We start from the raw sequence: 19,070 nt of genomic DNA, 5'->3' as shown, positions 1-19,070 counted from the left end.
TATAGTAAATCTAAGACTTCCAATTATCAAAATATACTGTGAATAGAATGCAGGAAAATTTAAATTATTCAGATATTTCTATGTATGATTGGTTATTCATACCATGCTTTCATGGATGTTTAGAAAGGATAAGTTGCATGTTGAACTGTTCATTGATTTATGGTTTCCCTTTCACTTCTTGGCATGCATGCTTTATACTTTTACCAAACACTTGGTTTGAAATGATGAGAATTCTCGGTTAATATATTTTATCTGTTCAAATCTCTGACTAATCTCAGAGAAATTATGTGACATTGAAACATGTGTTGAATTACATGGGAAAACTGAATTCGTAGGGATATGCCATTTGTGTATAACTATTTTTGTGCATATGCTTAAAGAATCACAAATAAAATATAAGATAAATATCATCCTATTTATCACATCCAGATTGATAACCCCGATTCATAGACTAATCAATAGCAGGCCCAAAAGGTAATGGTAATCCAGTATGGATCGAGTACCAATGAATCTTCAGAAGGGACATAGACCAAAAATTTTGGAGAGAAACCTTCAATGAACTTGGTCAACAGGCCATGGTACTTAACCAATAAAACAAAGTACCTGGCAGGAACAAAGTACCTGGCAGGCCAGAGTTAATATAACTTATAAATTATTTCTATTAATTGTTGGGATAGATATCAAAAATGGTAGGGCACCTACCCCAACAAGTATCTGGTTGTAACAGTAGAAGAGGATGTCTCTTGAAACTTCTGAATCATAATTACATTTTATATCCATACTTTTCTTTTTACTTTTCAATTAGTGCTATCCTTTTTTTTTTTTTCCTGCTTATCTTAGTTTTTGCTCTCCAAACGTGTGGCATGCAAATGACAAAAGTCCTTAAAAATTTAAGATAGCAAGATCCACAATTGTTTCTCTATTTTTTTTATTTGAATTGGCACATATGCATATTGGTCTGCCAAGCATATTAGTCTGACCCCTCCTGCATCTAGAAAAATGACCAATACATATATGGAATAATGGGATGCTATAAACATATTAATGTATCTGGCATTTAGATGTATGTTTAGAAAGCACTGCTTCATGTACCTCAATAGATATTTGGGCACGTATCTGCACCTAGTTCTCGCTAATAGGGCAAAATGGACATCAAAATACTTAATAAACCATGTGTCTCCCATGTATGGCATGGAAAACCTAATTTGTTGCTTGTTCCGGATGCATATCATATACACCTAGCAATAATACTTATGTTTAGGGGTGGGGATAGCTTTATCCTTTGTCTCTCCTCCTCATTTTGTCTCATTGCATGAGAATGTACCACATAACTTGCTGCATATATGCTTTTTCCAAATTTCTTTAGAAAAAATTAGTCCGGAGGAACCCCGGAATCATTGGTATTCGACTAATTGGTACGTCATCATAAATCTAACGGCAGACAGCATAGCCCCATCAACGCGCCGTCATAAATCTAACGGCGAGACTTCTTTGGATTATTGGATTACTACACTCGCATCCGACCCGTCCGAACTCCGAACCCGTTATCCTTCGAAGCGCCGTCCGGTGAAGTCCATGTGGCTTTAAACTGATGCGCGAGTCACCACAACTCTCCCTTGTTAATAACTCGGGCCAATCCCTTCTTGCACGCCGGTATCACTAGACGGCCGGAGCGGCGGCAGAGAGAGATAGAGAGAGAGAGAGAGAGAGAGCGCGATGGCGGAGGTGGCGAGCTCGGTGGTGCACGAGGTGCTCGGCGACCGGGCGCGCGACGTCGATGAGCCCATAATCGATTACATCATCAACGTCCTCGCCGACGAGGACTTCGACTTCGGCGTCGACGGCGACGGCGCCTTCGAGGCCGTCGGCGAGCTCCTCGTTGATTCGGGTTGCGTCCGGGACGACGCCGAGGGACAATTGGTATTCCCCCCATCATTCCAATCTCCGTGCTTGCAAAACCTCTCCCCTTTCACGCCGATTTGGTCTGTTTGTGGTTCTTGATCGATTTGTTTATTTAATTATGTGAACTTGGGAAACCCTACAATTCAGTGGTTTCCGTCATCGTCGAAATTCGAGGATTGCTTGAAATTCGGTCTAAATTTCTGGAGAAAGTTAGTTTCCTGGAAATGTTTGTGTTTCTGTTGCTGCCAATTGACGCTTTAGATGGTTTGAAAGGAATTTCCGGTGTAAAATTCTCTTTTATGCAGATAATTGTTTCTAGGCAAACGAGAGGAAATCTCAATGTATAGCGTCCTCAATTTAGGGTTTATGTTGGTTGCATTATTAATTTCTAATGGCAGATTGGCGAAGTTCGATATTTTTTATTTTTTTTCTCTCAAAAGGAATAGATGGGAAGAAGTGTTACAGAGGGTGAACCTTGTCGCAATGGTAAGGTTGCTACGTTATAACCTGGAGGTCACAGGTTCCAACGGAAACAGCCTCTCCGTGCACATATGCAAAGCTGCACATTTCTGACCCTCCTCAGATCCCGCAGTGGTGTCGGACTGCTGGACACTCGAGACACTTCATGACACTCTCGAACACTCTAATTATGATGCCATCATCATTTGACACTCTTAGATGAAATTTCTTTATTCTGAAAAAATAATTAGTGACCATATTACCAATCTTAATGAAATTAACTAGTGCAGGTCTAGTTCGTTATGTATTATATGCATATATCAACACATATAGAGACATGTGTTATAAGATACAAAGGTCTACTAGTTGTCCAATTTTTGGAAGATTGCTGTATCTGATTCTTTTACACACTTGGGTGCTTGATAACTGGGTCACATGTCAGAGTAACATTGAAAAAACCCATACGCTATGATCAAGGTTTCTTCTTTCTCACAAATTTATTAATTTCTTTTGTCTTTTTATGCATGGTGGAGAATTTGGTATTATAAGGAAATCTGGGTCTGTCTTCTTCTTCCTATCCTCTTACTCATCTCTTTTCTTTTCAACTCTTCCCACTGTTTTCCATAAAGGAGAAGACTATTGTACTTCTTATGTCAGGATGTTTATGCTAGGGATGTGTGTGATATTACTGAACAAGAACTCTCTTTTTCTATGTTTTACAAAGAAGAATGCTTTTCTATGCCTAGCTTTGCGTTATTCAACATTGTGATATATGTTTTCTTTCGCTTATCGTGAAATACAGGTCTGCAGCAAAATTTCAGAGAAGTTTGGAAAACATGGGCTAGTGAAACCTAAAGAAGCTGTTAGAAGTCTAGCCACACCTTTGCGGATGTATGATGGGATGGATGAGACTGAAACCCGAAAGAAACAGCCGGAGGTGCTTGATGGTCCAGTGCTCTCTGAACGTGATAAGGCAAAACTTGAAAGAAGAAAGAGGAAAGATGAGCGACAGAGACAGGTAAGTGCAAATGAACGCAAATTCTGAATATGATTTCCCTAAGCAGTTTTTTCAGTGCTTATTAAATTGGTACAATTCACTTAGTTTTCCTCGGGGCATATTATGCGAAAACTCTTTTTCCTGTTCCTGGATTAACATTACTCCCTGTGAAGTCTGCAGTTTCTGTATTGATTGGCTTTACCAATCTTGTACGTTTGAAGACCTGTCATCAAGTCCTGGGGCTTATTGTTATGTTTTATAATAACATTTGAGTTCAGCTACTTATGTGTCATTTGGCTTTCGCTTTATGCTGGTACCTTTTGCTGATCAGGCCCAATATCAAATGCATTTGGCGGAGATGGAGGCAGTTAGAGCAGGGATGCCTGTTATATCCGTATATCATGGTGGAAATGAGGGACCAGCTGTCAGGGATATCCATATGGAGAACTTTACTGTTTCGGTTGGTGGCCGTGATCTCATCAAAGATGCTTCAGTGACTCTTTCATTTGGAAGGCACTATGGTCAGTTTCTAATTCATACAACTTGTAGGTACTCATCTTGTATTTGCTATCATCGGATGATAGATGGTAGTTAGGTGACTTAATTTCACAGCTTGTCGCTCTAGGAAAATCATGTACTTTTCTTGTTATGTTGATGGTCTGTCGGTAACATGATTATTGTGCGAATGGCATGATATGGATTCAAACTTTATCCCTCGAACTTGGCAGGCTATGTTACATGTATGTTTAAACCTGATTAAGAAATAAAGTTTTGGCACATAGCAAGACCTTCTATATTTAATTCAAAATCGATGTTTTTAAAAATATATTTTCTATGCTGCCACTGAATTAGAGAAAGGTTGGAATATAAGTTTCTCCTCTTTCCTTTCTGGTTCAATAGTGTTCTACAGCTGTCGTTGTTTTTGTTCATAGGAAAAAAACTAGGATGTGGCTAGCTAAGCTGTTGCAGTTTGTTGTCGTCTCCAAGGTGATGATACCTTCGTTTGACTTTCTTAATGCCCAATTTATTCTTGATCTTTTTTCCATAAAGTTGAAAAGATAGTGGAGAACTTCCTTTGATGGCAAGTTGTTTGATTTGCTAGTTTATACCACATATTCACAAAGACTTCTTGTTGGTTATCTTGCAAATGCTTGTGTCACCGGTCTTATATACATCTGTTTCTCCTTTATGACATTGCTGCTTGTAATGGACGCTGCATGTTGTCATTTCCCCCCTTCCATTATATCAGTGAGACTGACACATGTGCTTAAATATCCAGTGACAAAGAAAAAAAAGACAGCATTTGCATAAGCTATGTTCATGCTTTCCAGATATTCTAACAGAATACGACTTCTATATAAAATTTGGACAAATAATAGCCTTATATTTTTTATATTTAATAGTTTGTATGCTCTTGACTATTAATGGTGATCGTATTATTGTGCATTCTCTATGTGCATGCCATCGTATCTAAAGTTGTTGGTTCTTGTTTTACCATCCACAGAATTAATGCAATATAGTCGGCCACTGATCATTAGAATGAAGAAAAAAAGAGTCCAGCTTGTCTTGCCATGATTATAAATTGTCACCCACAGAAATATGCTCCGGAAGTACAATTTGGCTGTTAAAAGAAAGACAGATCTTGCATTTTGGGTTCTTCAGTGTCTCTGCCAAGTTTTGAAAAATGAATTCAAAGAGAAAATGTGATGCATAAACTATAACAATGGAAATAGTGAAAAGAATGATAGATGAAGTATTAAATGTTCTTGTTGTGGGAAACTGTGTATAAATATTTCGTGATTAGAATAATAAAGATGGAAGTATATCTCATGGATTGCAGAAGTGGTTCTGAATATATAGTGGCAGAGATATTAGCTTGTTTGTGGAGTCAGCTTGTTAGGCCAGCATTGTTATCGTTTAGAATGCTGTAGCTTGCAATCAAGGGTAAAAGGAATAATAACTACTACCATCTTTGATCCTCATTTAAAATTTATATTTGCAAAATATCTGCTACACTTTTTTCCTATTTGAGCATGTTTCTATCTCAATGTCGATCGAATTCTTAAGATCAATTCGCTTGCAGAATTACACCTTTTCATGCTTCTTTGTTATTAGGTCTTGTTGGGAGAAATGGTACCGGTAAAACTTCTTTCCTGAGGCATATGGCTATGCATGCTATTGATGGTATTCCTAAGAACTGCCAAATACTACATGTGGAGCAAGAAGTTGAGGGAGATGACACATCAGCCCTGCAGTGTATCCTGAACTCTGATATTGAGAGAATTCAACTCTTGGAAGAAGAAGCTCGTCTACTTTCACAACAGGTTTAACGGTGTCGTTGTTGTATTATACAATTTTACTGGTCAACATACTTTCTTTAGTTCTGCATAGTCACTTTGTGTTATTATTTGTTTGCTGTATCACTTAATGCACTGACACATTTGCTGTTGTCTGGAAGAGAGATCTAGAATATGATGAAGAAACGGGAAAGAGTAATGCCAAGGTTAATGGTTCAATAGACAAAGATGCTATGTCAAAAAGACTTGAACAGATATATGAAAGACTTGAGTTTATTGATGCTTATTCTGCAGAGTCACGTGCTGCTTCGATTTTGGCGGTTAGTATTTTAGAGCCATCAAGTCTCTGATGAATTTCATGAGTTGTAGTTGAAACTTTATTGTGGAGATTATTCATGCTACATTGTTTTGAGAAATGATGTTTTTATTCTGGCACATATGAAAGTTTTTTTTTCCCATGTGAGATGGAGGATCATTACTATCAGTGTAATCATTTACTGATTCATTGCAAGTTATTTACTGAACAAAGATATTTTATTGTTTCAGGATTTTGAAGATTCCAATTTAGAGTTTTCTATATCTATTTCTCATATATTGAGGCATCAAATTTTTTGTAACACTTGTTCTTGGCCATTAGAATTATACCATATGAAACCATCAGGATAAGTATCTGAAGAAGGAAGCAAAACATTATGGTAAATGGATAGATATCCAAAAATCTTATGAATTGCAGGTCCTATGATACTCAAGTCTAACGAAAAATTACCTTCTTACAAATTTCTTGCTCCAAGTATGCTTAGGCTTACGCCCATGGGATACAAAGGATCCATAGTTTAGTTTATCTTCTTATTGGCTTTCTGGATAGAAAAGAAGGTGAAAAAATACAGTGTGCTCTCAATTGACAACAAATTATTTGTTGAGATATGTTTTTGGCAATTTTGGCAGTTGTATTTTCAAAGGAGGCTGAAGATTTTTCACATTCTCATCTTTTGAAATGGTTGCTTGGTGCTAACTTGAATTCACTTGTTTACCACAGAATAAAGTATTAGTGTTGCAAAAAAAATGTTATGTTTGAATGTATGTTTGGTGTCTGTCACTTGTCTTTTTTATGACATCAAAAGGGCCTGAGTTGATTTGGCATCCCTCCACCACCCCCCCCCCCCCGCCGCCGCCGCCGCCGCCGCGAAGATGGAAATATTGAAAAAGTACTTTTGGCTGAGTAGTTTTATCTGTTTTATTTTATTTTATTAATTTTTTTGGTACAAGGGCGGCTCACACATAATGGGTGTGGATGCGGCCAACAAAGTCAGAAGAGTAGTTTTACTCTAAAAAAAGAAAACCAAAAGAAAACAGATTTTGCCTGTTTTATACTGACAGTTAAGGAGTTGCAGTATTCATGCTGGTTGGAAGTATTGGTGCTGAATTTTCTGGACCAAAGAGTTGACGCTTTATGTTTCCTTTGCTTTTTTGCTGTTCTTTGTTCCAGTTATTTACTGGAGTGATATTATTCATGTTGTTACATACATGCATGCAACATTTTTTCTCTTTTAGACTGTTACATGCATATGCACGTAAGAACAGATGAACATCTATATGTGCATGCATGTGCTAATGTCAGCAATGCACAGGCATGTACACATATAAACATTTAATTAGGTATAAAAGTAAAATTATTTTATCACTTAGTTTAATTAAGCATTTGTTCACCCTTTTCTTCAAAATTATTGCTGCTGCCTTAGCTTGTATTGGATCTTGTAATGAATTGGAAACTTTCAGGGTCTTAGCTTTACTCCAGAAATGCAGCGGAAGCCTACAAAAACATTTTCTGGTGGATGGCGGATGCGAATAGCTCTTGCGCGTGCTCTGTTTATTGAGCCTGATTTACTACTACTTGATGAACCAACGGTAATTTGTGAATATGATATGCCTTAGATTCTTCTAGCTCTATGGGAGAGATACTTCAAATGTTTCATTTTTGCAGAACCATCTTGATCTTCATGCTGTATTATGGCTGGAAACATATCTGGTTAGATGGCCCAAAACACTTATTGTGGTTTCTCATGCCAGAGAGTTTTTGAATACGGTATATTTTTAATTCATCTCTGACGTAAGATTTTCTCAAAATGAAGTTGTTTTTATCCATCTAGCCTTTAGCATGAAGCAGAAAATATATTTTTTTTTATGTGATGATCATTTCTCAATCTTGTCCAGGTAGTTACAGATATTATCCATTTACATGGACAAAAGCTGACTACTTACAAAGGGGACTATGACACGTTTGAGAGGTCACGTGAAGAGCAGCTCAAAAATCAACAGAAGGCCTTTGAATCAAGCGAAAAGTCTAGGGCCCACATGCAGGTCTGCGACCAAAAAAACACACCTGTTGTACATATGCATCACTGGTGTTAAAATAGTTTTCTTATCCAAATTCTGTAGGATATTAGCTGAAACCTACTGATCAAGGCATGAAATTTTGCTGCATATTAGTAGTGATGGCTTATAGAAGCATTCAATGCCCTGTTTGGTAAATTTTGGTCTGGTACATCAAGCTTTATTGCACAAATTATTTGCCTTCTTCCATCATATTGTTTCTAACAAAGAAGAGTTGGGGGGTGGGGTGGGAAGAAGAGATCCAGTTGATGGATAATATTTTATCCTCAGGAGGGATATTTGGCAATATGGAATTATTATCCTTTTCAGATATTACTATTAATAGATGATATTTTATCTGTCTTGGTTCAATCAGTTATCTATTTATTTTTATGAGGGGAATCTATATATGATTTTGTTAATTTGATGAAATATGCTTCTGTTCAATCTGAATTATACACAGAGTAAAAAAATTGTTACCTGTATCAAAGACACTGATTTATCCAATTATATCATTAACTGTTTTCTACTTAAGAAATGGAGTACCTGTCATTTATCTTCTTTTCTTTCAAGTTATCTGGTCAAATACTTGTAAGTAGTCCAAACGAGAAAGAACTGGCAGGCTAGTGGTACAAATGATAAATCACTAAATTTTGCATCACGTGCATTCCAGGAAGAGGCCTAAGCAGCCACCATTGTATGTTGTTCCCCCCTTTTTCTTTCATCTGATGGTAAAGAGGTGTTCTGTGAATTAAATTATTTTTGGACTGGAATGATAATAATTGGTAAAGTCATTTCTTCACTTACAGAAAATGTCAACTGTAATATCTGATATCCATGCTTTGCTATGCAGGCTTTCATTGACAAATTTCGTTACAATGCAAAGCGGGCATCCCTTGTTCAGTCGAGAATCAAGGTGCTTATCTCTTTCTTTCTTCTTTCTTTTTATTGGGTGTCAGAAAACATGATTATACCCTTGCTAAGTGGCTCAGATTCAGTCCCAATAGTCTTCTGGGTTGTAATTATGCTATATTTACTTAAAATACATAGTTGTGCATTTTTGTCATTGTTGACTCATATTATGGATGATTCAGGCATTGGAGCGAATGGGTCATGTAGATGCTGTCGTCAGTGATCCAGAGTATCCGTTCTTCTGATTTCCAATATGATCTTTAATAATGCAGATCATTTGTTTCTGTCTTCCATATGCTAAGCTTTTTTTTTTCCGTCCCAGCTACAAATTTGAGTTCCCAACCCCGGATGACAGACCAGGGCCTCCAATTATAAGTTTCAGGTTCCATTTTGTAAAGCTTTAGCTATATGTTGTTGTTCCATTCTCCTTTAAATTATAAAACAATAAGCCCTTTAGCACAACATGTTCCTTACTATGTTAATCCGTCTAACCCCTTTTTACTCGATTATTTTAGTGGTCTGGGTTTTTATGAATATTTTACTGAACATCTCATGTTTGGTTGCAGTGATGCATCATTTGGTTATCCAGGAGGGCCCATCTTGTTTAAAAACTTGAATTTTGGTATAGACCTTGACAGTCGCATTTCAAGTAAGAATCAGTGACTCTCTCATGCTTATATATCAAATTAGAACGTAATCTACTTTTGTGGGGGATGTGTTCTCTGCAATTTGATAGATCTGCCCTATTGTTACAAAGTATTTGCAAGGTGCAACTTGATTGATGTGTAATTTGAAGCATGCACCCCCCCACCCATCCCACCCCACCCCACCCCACCCCAACACACACACACACATGCACAAAAAAAGAATTTCCATATGTCCATTATAGTAGAGGGGGAGAGGAAAAGAATAGAACTTTTTTAGAAGTCCATTGCAAAGCCTTCTTGTGGTTGCTATCATTTAATTTTGACTTGTATTAATCTGCTTGTTCTTTTAAGTTATTTTAACACCTTATTTTAGGCTGATTGTCATGGAATAGCTATGTCATATGAGAATACTTTTGTGGGGTCTAACATGTTTGAATCCATATGATTTTTTTTCTTCCATAGTGTAAGTGCTTCAAATCATGGTTATGACCCTTAATTAATTTTAATTTATACAGTGGTTGGTCCAAATGGCATTGGCAAGTCCACCTTACTCAAATTAATATCCGGAGATCTTCAACCAACTTCTGGAACCGTGTTTCGTTCTGCAAAGGTATTCTTTGTTCTTCTTATGCTTTTTTTATCTTATTCTACAAGGATAGTGTTTTCCTGTCTAGTATTCTGTTCCCTGATACATTATTGGAAGTAAATCCATTTGATATGGTTTTGTAACTTTTGTGGAGGTACAGTGAGGGTTGTTTGTCGTTACAACAAAGATTATGATTCTGTCTGCAGTCACACAATTTCGGAGTCAGATATGTCTTTGGTTGTGTATAAGCTGCCGTTTATTGGAATAATTATAGTGCACGTGCATAGGTACATAAGTGAAAGAAAAAATAACATTAAATGAGTCAATATTGAGGGCATGCCTTGGTGCAAGGGTAAGGTTGCTCCATTGTGACTTGGTTGTAATGGGTTCAAATATGGGAATAGCCTCTCCAAACACCCGGGTAAGGACGTTTACATCTGTTCCTTCTAGATCCCTCAATAGCAGGAGCATCATGCACCAAGCCAACCTTCTTTTAATAAATGAGTCATCATTATAGACAAAAACTATATCAAGTATTATTATTATTTTTTACTTCATTGTTTGTAAATGGATAACCTAAAGATGTCCATTGCACTTTAATGAAATTTTGAGAGACAATTCTCCGTCATTCTTCTCTGAGTGTTTATGATATGACCACATTTTAGAAAAACAGCCAAGTTGTGAATTTATCAAAATATGAGCTGAATATGAAAATAGGATCATGGTAAATCTAAGTTATCAACAATTTAACTTAAGCTGAATTCTTTTGCATGAAAACTAAAAAGCCCTGCTCATGTTAATTCAGTTTATAAGCTTCATTCTAGAAGGGTGTGGATTTGAGCTGTTCAATTGCTAAACCTTATCTCAGGTATAAAATATTAGAATATATCTAATGTCATTTTATTAGTATATTCATTAATGAGAAATGAATAAATACTGTAAAGGGCATTGCCTTCCCTCCCCCTTCTAAAGAGTTTTGCATGCTAGTTTTGATGGCAGTGTATGTAGTGATATGTAGTGGGCTGGATGAAAAACCTGATAGGGAATACTTGTTTAGGAGCCCTTAAGAGATTGGGGAGCTCTGTCTCTCTCTAGTGTTTTTATGTAAGTGAAGAGGAAAAATTTTTTTTGAGGTAAAATGAGGATGCTAATTTTTATCAGCTTCTCTAGTAAGAGTTTAGCCAAGTAGGAAACTCCTAGATATGGTTGTATTGGATTTGTGAGAGTGGCTTTATTAGGGATATAACATTGTTAAGAATTAGGATAAAAGTTTTTAGAGATATTTTCATAAGATAGGGTTATTTTAGAATTATAGGGGCATTCTGGGAGAGGGGTCATTTGAGAATAGAAAGGTTTTCACATCTAATGTTGACTCACATAAAGTTTCTAGGATGATGGAGCATATTGTAGTGCAGGGCATATAGGACCTGTTGCTGATCTTATCATATTTAGCAAACAATAAAAAATGGACCTTTTAGTCTTTCACAGAACCTTTGTTCAAAGCATTACTGATAATTAATTCTCATAATGGTCAATGCTGTCACAGAATGTGCATTTCTTTTATGTGGACTTATGAGAACACATTTTTGACATTATTTATCTTTTCTGTACCTTGGCTTTTAAGAGTGACATATGAAAAATTCCTCTACGTCAGTAGTTTTTTTAAATTTTCTTTGAAAGAGAACGCAAGTTTACTGAAAATCATGATGCTGATAAAAATGTTGATTTTCATATTCTCTGGCTGAACTTTCTTTTTAATATAGGATGCTTGTTATCCCTGTGGTTTCTAAAAATTGTGTACTTGAGCTGGATTGCCTGGCTATGGACTGCATGTGTATTGTAATCTCTTTACTGAGATGTTCTTTAAAAGGTAGTGCTATGGACCACTTACAGTTATATTGCTGGCTGCTGATTGAAAAGGAAAGCACTTCAGCATGCTAGGTTTGCATTTCCAACCTGTAGCATCTGGAAACTTTCTCCCTCTTTGTTAAACTATCATGGTTGTGATGCTTCCTGCACTTTTTGGACGTGGAAGCTCCCTGTCTCCCTCCTGAATTGATCATAGTTCTAATGCTTCCTGCACTTTAGACAATTTAGAGTTGGACGTGGAGGCACCTTTAGAGGTGAATTGCGTCACCATATACTTCCTGCACTCGTAGAGTTCGGATGGGGAAGCTCCCTATCTCCCTCCTTGATAATTGATCATTGTTCTGATTCTTCCTGCACTTGTAGAGTTTGGACTTGGAAGCTCCTTTTTAGGTGAATGTTGTCACCTTATCTGGCTGCCATCCAGTCTGATAATTGCAGTCATACTGGAAACTAGTCCATTTGACCTGCTATCATCATATAACAGTCCTGTGTCATGTTTGCTAAAGGGAATTCTTGGGGAAGATTAACCTTTTAGCCCATGCTCGCTGTTATGTTTCTCCAGATGTCCTTGTGGGATGTCTTGTGAAAGATTGGTAGTTCCAAGAGAGTGTCTCAAAGAATAACAGAAAATTTGGAAGATGGCACATAGGGGCCACACTAGAAGGCCATGCTAGCCTATGCTTATCACTTTTCCATTTCTATAATGCTCCTTTATAGGTGTTTAGGGAAGAGCAATTAATAATGAAGGCTGCTAGATTAATTGGGAAGGAACATGCACTAATACATGCATTCTGCAGGCATCTAACTAGTGGATGTAGATGCATTCCAGTGACAAATTTGTGTGTGAGAACTTATGAAATGGTGATCCAGTTAACTTGCTTCTTATATGCTTTAGTTGGTAGCCTATTGATACCATCCTTCTCAATTTCCTATTATTCCATTATGTATTTGCTTTGATAAATTATATTTTTTATAACACATAAATTGTTAATATTGATCCATTTAGATAGTTTTTTTTGACTCGTTTCTGGTATTCTATAAGGAATTAAAATCTTTCAATTTGCTTTCCACAGGTTCGTATGGCTGTATTTAGTCAACACCATGTCGATGGGCTCGACCTATCTTCAAATCCCCTTCTCTATATGATGCGATGCTACCCTGTAAGTAGAGAGTGTTTTATTTTGCTTTTTCTCCAAGTTTCTTTTTCCCATCAAAAGTGTGTATTCAGATGTTTGATACGATGTTTGATAAAGGATCTTCAAAATACATGCACGCTAAAAAGATGTTGAAAGTTTAGAAATTGATGTAATAGCATTAGTACTATTGCTCGTTATTCCTCTATTGACACTCATGGGTAGGTTGATAGTAAGGATTTTCTAGCGGCACTCATGGAATAGATGAAATAAATCGAAAAAAGGATTTTTCTCAAGAATGAAATCTTATTGGAACTTTCCATATCCAATTCATCCTTCGGAACCATATCACATCCCAAATCTGATGAAATAGGATGAATTGAGACGGTATTTTGTAAATGTCCATGAGCACTGACATGTGGCTCCACCCATTTGTTTCCCATGTGATGATACAAGGTTGTTGACTTGAATGTTTTCCAAAGAGGGTGTATTAACTGTTATTCTAGGCAAGTTGCAGTGGTGTGAAGTGTGAGCAAGGATTAGTGAGGAGAACAATAGTAATAATTGAATTGCTATGATACCAATGGTAGTGCATTTGGTTCCAATACGTATTGAAGATTGCCCTGGCAAGTGCATGTAGCTGATTGTAACTAAACTACCCTTGTTCCATTGCGTATTTTTATAGTTCACTTAAATTTGCAATTGATATTCTCATTCCCAAAGGTTAAATGTACCAGTACATTATCAAAGGAATAGGACTCTTCACTATCATAGTTTAATTTTATTATCTCCATCAATTGTTGCAGAATTTTTTTAAGTGAAAGTGCCATTACTTGAGAGAATTTGTTAGAAGAAACCCCTCAAGGTGACAACTTCTTTTTGCAGGGAGTACCTGAACAGAAACTTAGAGCTCATTTGGGTTCATTTGGTATTACGGGAAATCTTGCACTCCAGCCAATGTACACTCTGTCAGGTAAGGATTGATGGCTTACTACAAGTTGCATAAATTAACCAGTTAACTTCAATGATCTTTATGCTCACTGTTTTTTTTTAAAACAAAAACAAATTGATGTAGAGCTCTACCATTTTTAGCAGATTCTGATTGTGTTCATGCTGCTATTAATATTTGTCCAAATTTAAGCTCATCTAAATTTTCCCCTTTTTTTCAGGTGGTCAGAAAAGCAGGGTTGCATTTTCAAAGATCACCTTCAAAAAACCCCACATTATATTGCTTGATGAGCCATCAAACCATCTTGTAAGTACATCTAGTTGAGGATCATATTTGTTCTTTCTGTCACTCATATGATATGTATTATAAAGCTGAATGCCTAAAATGTGGACTATGGAAGCATCAAAATTAAATTGCTCATGAAAACTAATTTACTTTGATATAGTACTGTATAAACGTAAACAAACACATCAAGATGAGTGATGTCTTCGAAGTTAGCTGTCCAGTTCTAGATTCCTCTGAGTTCTATGAACGCCCATTTAGCATTGCTCTACCATAAGCTAAAAGAAGCATTCTTCTTGTTCAGAGGAGGAAAATTTTGTCACTTGATAATGAAATGTCATCTTAGAAACTTGCCCACAGAACTGCAACATTTGATGAACCTTTTCGTTCTAAGATCGACTTCCTTGCTTTAGGTTTTGCATCTCGAGGGGTTTCTAGGTTTCTAATGGTGATTGCTGTTGTTTGATGATGCTAGATTTTGAATAAATGAAGATGGTAAGGAATATGATATATATATTTAGCACTCTTGCTTAAGGTGGAATGCTGCTTGTGTTCTTGCTAGAACTGGATGATCACGAAGTATGACTTTGGAAGGACAGTAGTATAATTGTGGTGCCATGAGTTTGTTATTGACGGGATGGATGTGAAGGTCTTGGGAGCCTAGTAGTGGCAAATTGAGTGATGAAGTGCCTGCAAGTGCTTAATACATTACTTTGGAGGTTAGGACTGATCTTCATTGTCAAGCTCGCGAGTCCTCTAAAGTAGGTGATGCCTTGAAGGTTGCAAGGTGAGGACTATCCCCCTGATTTTAACGAATGGATGGTGGTGGTGGTCAAATTTGTTTCATGGTAGGTCATATCTGGAAATTTCTAAAAGTTCTCTTGAAGACATTAAGATTTGGCATATTCTCTATTTATGATTTGATTTCTGAGCTTGAGTCAAGTGCACTATTATCTGGATGGTGATGGAATAGGTTCAAGATTGGTGGGAACTTTCACTTTATGCTGATGTTGTCAGGGAAGCAAGTATGCTAAGAAAACAAATAAGTTTGTTGATGAAGAAGGGTATTCCATTACTTGGTACAATCAGAGTATGAGAAGATCCATTATACATTGTTCTTGGAAAGCACGAAGAAAGTAGGAAAGCATGGTGGATTTTAGAGATCATTCTTAAGGGAGAACTGACATGTACTGTGGTATGGAGTTGAAGAAGGCTTGTGGCTTTAATAGAAAATGGAATCTTTGATGGATACTGCAGTCATGTCGAAGGACATTATGAATAATATTTGGGTGATGTTTCCATATAGGTGCACTTCTCATCTTCAAGTGAGATATAGTTGGTATGATTCCAGAAAGTCTTCAATTGCTGGCAATCTTGCATGCTGTATGGCACTGGAATTTATTGGCTCAGGCTGCATTTAGTGCTGGAATAACTGGGGGACATCCCTCCAAGATTTACTTTTTGTTGTTGTTTGGGGTGGGGTGGGGTGGGGGGAGTTATTTGGTCAATGGGGTAAAATGGTGTCAGATGAGAGAACTATTTGACCCTCCGGGTTGAATAGTTTTATTCCATTGTAATTGGGTGAGAAATTATCCTGCCTAATTACCATTTTACCCATGGCATCTTTAATGCATTATTCTCCTCCTGACTTGACCATTGGCAATTTCATCGACTGCCTATGAAACATGAATTTGTTCTGTCCAGCCAAACAGCATCAACTTTATTTTCTACAGGATATCCCATGCATAACCAAAAGATATAAAATCCTATTCCACGAAATATATCCACACTTATCCGAATAAAATCAGACTAATCTGAATGAAGGGCATTTATCCTGTCCCAACCTATTCCACAACCAAATGCAACCTTTGGTGTGCTGACCAAGTGACTGCCTTTTGATGAGACACAGGTAAAAATTTTGCAAATTTTTCGGCTCATCAGACCATATGCTAACCACGTTGTTGAAGGTTCATAGTGGATTGCAAATTTGCAATAGATTGCACTTTATTGGCGCTGCTGCTGTCCATTGCTTCATCCATTTGTTGGAACTTCCCCCCTTATATAAGGGTATACCTCAGCTTGTGTCTCTTGTCAATAAATAGGATATACCTCCATTGCAGCTTCCATCCATAAGCAATATAGTTCATGCATATCTGATAAGTGCATATTTGTATGACCTCTTTTGGCTATATGGTGCTGTATTTGTTTGTCCGTAATCTAATTGGTATGTGGATAATGGCATTCTTCCTTTGAAAAAAGTAGTGATTTTTGAGGGAGAAATTTTAACTTCTTACTCTTTCCATTTTGTTTTGGTTGTATCTGAAATATCACAATAATTAACCCTTTGGTTCGTTATAGGAATCTTCTATCATTGCAATTTAGGCCTGAGTGCACAAATTATGGCTTTACTTTCGTAACATTCTATCAAAGTGCGCTTGAAATGGTTTTCAGAAAAGGTTAATGGGATAAACCAGAACTATTTGTTGAAAATGCCAACTACTGAATGGGTTTTCCTAGTTCAGCTTGGCGATGGCTCACTGTGGCATGCTGGGTCTGTCTATTGTCAGTTGTTAAAGCATCAACCCTTGATTCTCTTGGAAGTTTACTTAAATTTTTCTCAAGGGCATTTCGGTGAGATATAGATATGTTCTGGAGCAGCTCAGCAAGAGTAGTGGATCATTAGGTGATGGTTTGAGTTCAAATACTAGTGACCAGTTACCTGGAAAGACTTCTTGGTTGGGGTGAGTTTCAAATCGCAGTGTTGATGCCGCCCTGCCCTTCCTTTTCGGCTGCTGCTTTTTCCACCTTCGTTTTGCTTTCACGGCCAAGCAAAAGCGATACTACCAAAATGGAAGTAAACGCTAACATGTTGTGCACGTCTGGCAGAACTCTCCAATTCTTGGATGTGGTTTTACGTATTTCTTTGCATATGCTATTACACATTCACATTTCTTGCAACCATGGAAGCTCTTTGGGCCTTATTATCGACTTGCTCTCACTTTACATGAAAGCCCACTGCTATGGTTCATATGTATTATTCCCAATCGTTAGATGCCTTGCTTCAAAAAAATTCATATCTGAAATCTTTAATAAGGCAAAAGGGATAAATGGGGGACATGGTTGACCCCTTCGGATGTGATGGATGTGGCTAGGTCCAGCCTTCTACTTATAGTAAATGTTTCCTATATGAGATCAGTCAATGCTCATTAAAGTTTGTGATCTTGTGTTGCAGGACTTAGATGCTGTTGAGGCACTCATCCAGGGTCTTGTTCTCTTCCAAGGAGGAGTGCTAATGGTATAGCCGGCACCACAGCTGTTGAGGTTATAGTAATGCACAATTTTCTCTGAAGGAGACTTACATTTGTTCTATTCTTATTATATTGTGTCAGGTAAGCCATGATGAACATCTAATATCAGGGAGTGTTGACGAGCTGTGGGTAGTATCAGAGGGCAAGGTCACACCGTTTTCAGGGACATTCCATGATTACAAGAACATGCTGAGGTCCTCTGGAAATTGATCAGATCTGTTCCCTACCTCAAAACATGCATGCACAGCACACATACACCAATCTCACAAAGTACCTTTGCCAATATTCTATTAAAACTTATAGCATATTCATGACAATGCAATTTTGTAGAATATTTCAAAGTGCAATGCAGGTTTGACCTTTGTTTATCCCACTATTGTATTTGATATGGAGTCCCCCAATTCCCTGATCCTGGGTGCATGATGGCCAGGCCCTGTAGCCTATGGGGCACGGTCGGGGACTTTGGGCAAGACATGGGCAAAGAGGTTAGGGGAGTTCGGGCGAGGCACAACCGGGAAGATTTGGCAAGATGTGGGCGACAGAGAGATTGAAGGGAGGTTCGACAGGGCATGGATGAGGGAGATTTGTTGAGATGTCAGTGAGAGGTCAAGGAGAGGCATGGTGGGGGTATAGCTATGGAGTTTTGGTGAGAGGCGAGGTCAGGATGGGATAATGTTCTTTGGACTAAAGGCAGGCCACAAGTGCTAATTTTATCAAAGCTAGGTTATCAAGTTGTCCCAATCGTCTTAGGCTTTCCCATTCCTCTGATTTTTGTCGCATACGGTATGCTCTATTTAATCAGCTGTATTTTCCTTTGACAATGTTTATTTTTGGTCATGACAAATATGTATCAGCTGTCAATTCAGATCAAGGTTATCTAATCATCGTACATAAAGCAAGATAACTATTTTAGGGCAAATATCTGTTTTTTCCCTCCCTTGTGTTGACAGCAACACAGATAAGGGCACGAAAGAAGGATTCACCTTTTTTTACAAAAATCCACCATTGAATCACCCATCGTATGAGAACAAACTCAGGTTTCGACGCCATATGGCTCAGTATTTTTTGATGCTTACAACAGCAGCACGGCTTGATGAAGATGCGTTCTGAAATAGCAATCCTTCACCTGCTCGAAGATTCAAATTAACGTAGGATGGAAGTCCTAGTTTATAGTACACTAGTAGTACTAATGCTCTCTTCATCCAAATTTGTTAAAAAGACTTTCTGTCAAAAGCTCCGCAAATAGGAACTTTTTAATAGACTGAAACATAACAATTCTATCGATAGACTATGAAACACGGTACTTCGTGAATTCTTATAAAAAAAAAACCTTTCTATAAAAGACTCAGCAATTTTCCC

General features: G+C 37.4%; 1 protein-coding gene across 1 annotated transcript; it reads left to right on the top strand.

Annotated features, from left to right (window-relative positions):
- Window positions 1-1,612: 1,612 nt before the first annotated feature.
- On the top strand, window positions 1,613-18,582 carry LOC103698293 (ABC transporter F family member 3). The gene is made up of 18 exons (XM_008780291.3): window positions 1,613-1,920; window positions 3,164-3,379; window positions 3,690-3,879; window positions 5,474-5,682; window positions 5,817-5,975; window positions 7,432-7,560; window positions 7,637-7,738; window positions 7,867-8,013; window positions 8,879-8,941; window positions 9,120-9,166; window positions 9,260-9,319; window positions 9,504-9,586; window positions 10,100-10,194; window positions 13,113-13,199; window positions 14,058-14,145; window positions 14,342-14,427; window positions 17,636-17,698; window positions 17,793-18,582. The coding sequence occupies exons 1-18, from the start codon at window positions 1,717-1,719 to the stop codon at window positions 17,919-17,921; spliced, it is 2,157 nt and encodes a 718-aa protein (XP_008778513.1). The 5' UTR covers window positions 1,613-1,716; the 3' UTR covers window positions 17,922-18,582.
- The last annotated feature ends 488 nt before the right edge of the window (window positions 18,583-19,070 follow it).

The sequence above is a fragment of the Phoenix dactylifera genome, chromosome 18 (assembly GCF_009389715.1).
Source record: "Phoenix dactylifera cultivar Barhee BC4 chromosome 18, palm_55x_up_171113_PBpolish2nd_filt_p, whole genome shotgun sequence".
NCBI classification, from domain to species: Eukaryota; Viridiplantae; Streptophyta; class Magnoliopsida; order Arecales; family Arecaceae; genus Phoenix; species Phoenix dactylifera.
Note: the sequence above shows the minus strand (reverse complement) of the source record. Positions and strands in the feature narration are given on the sequence as shown.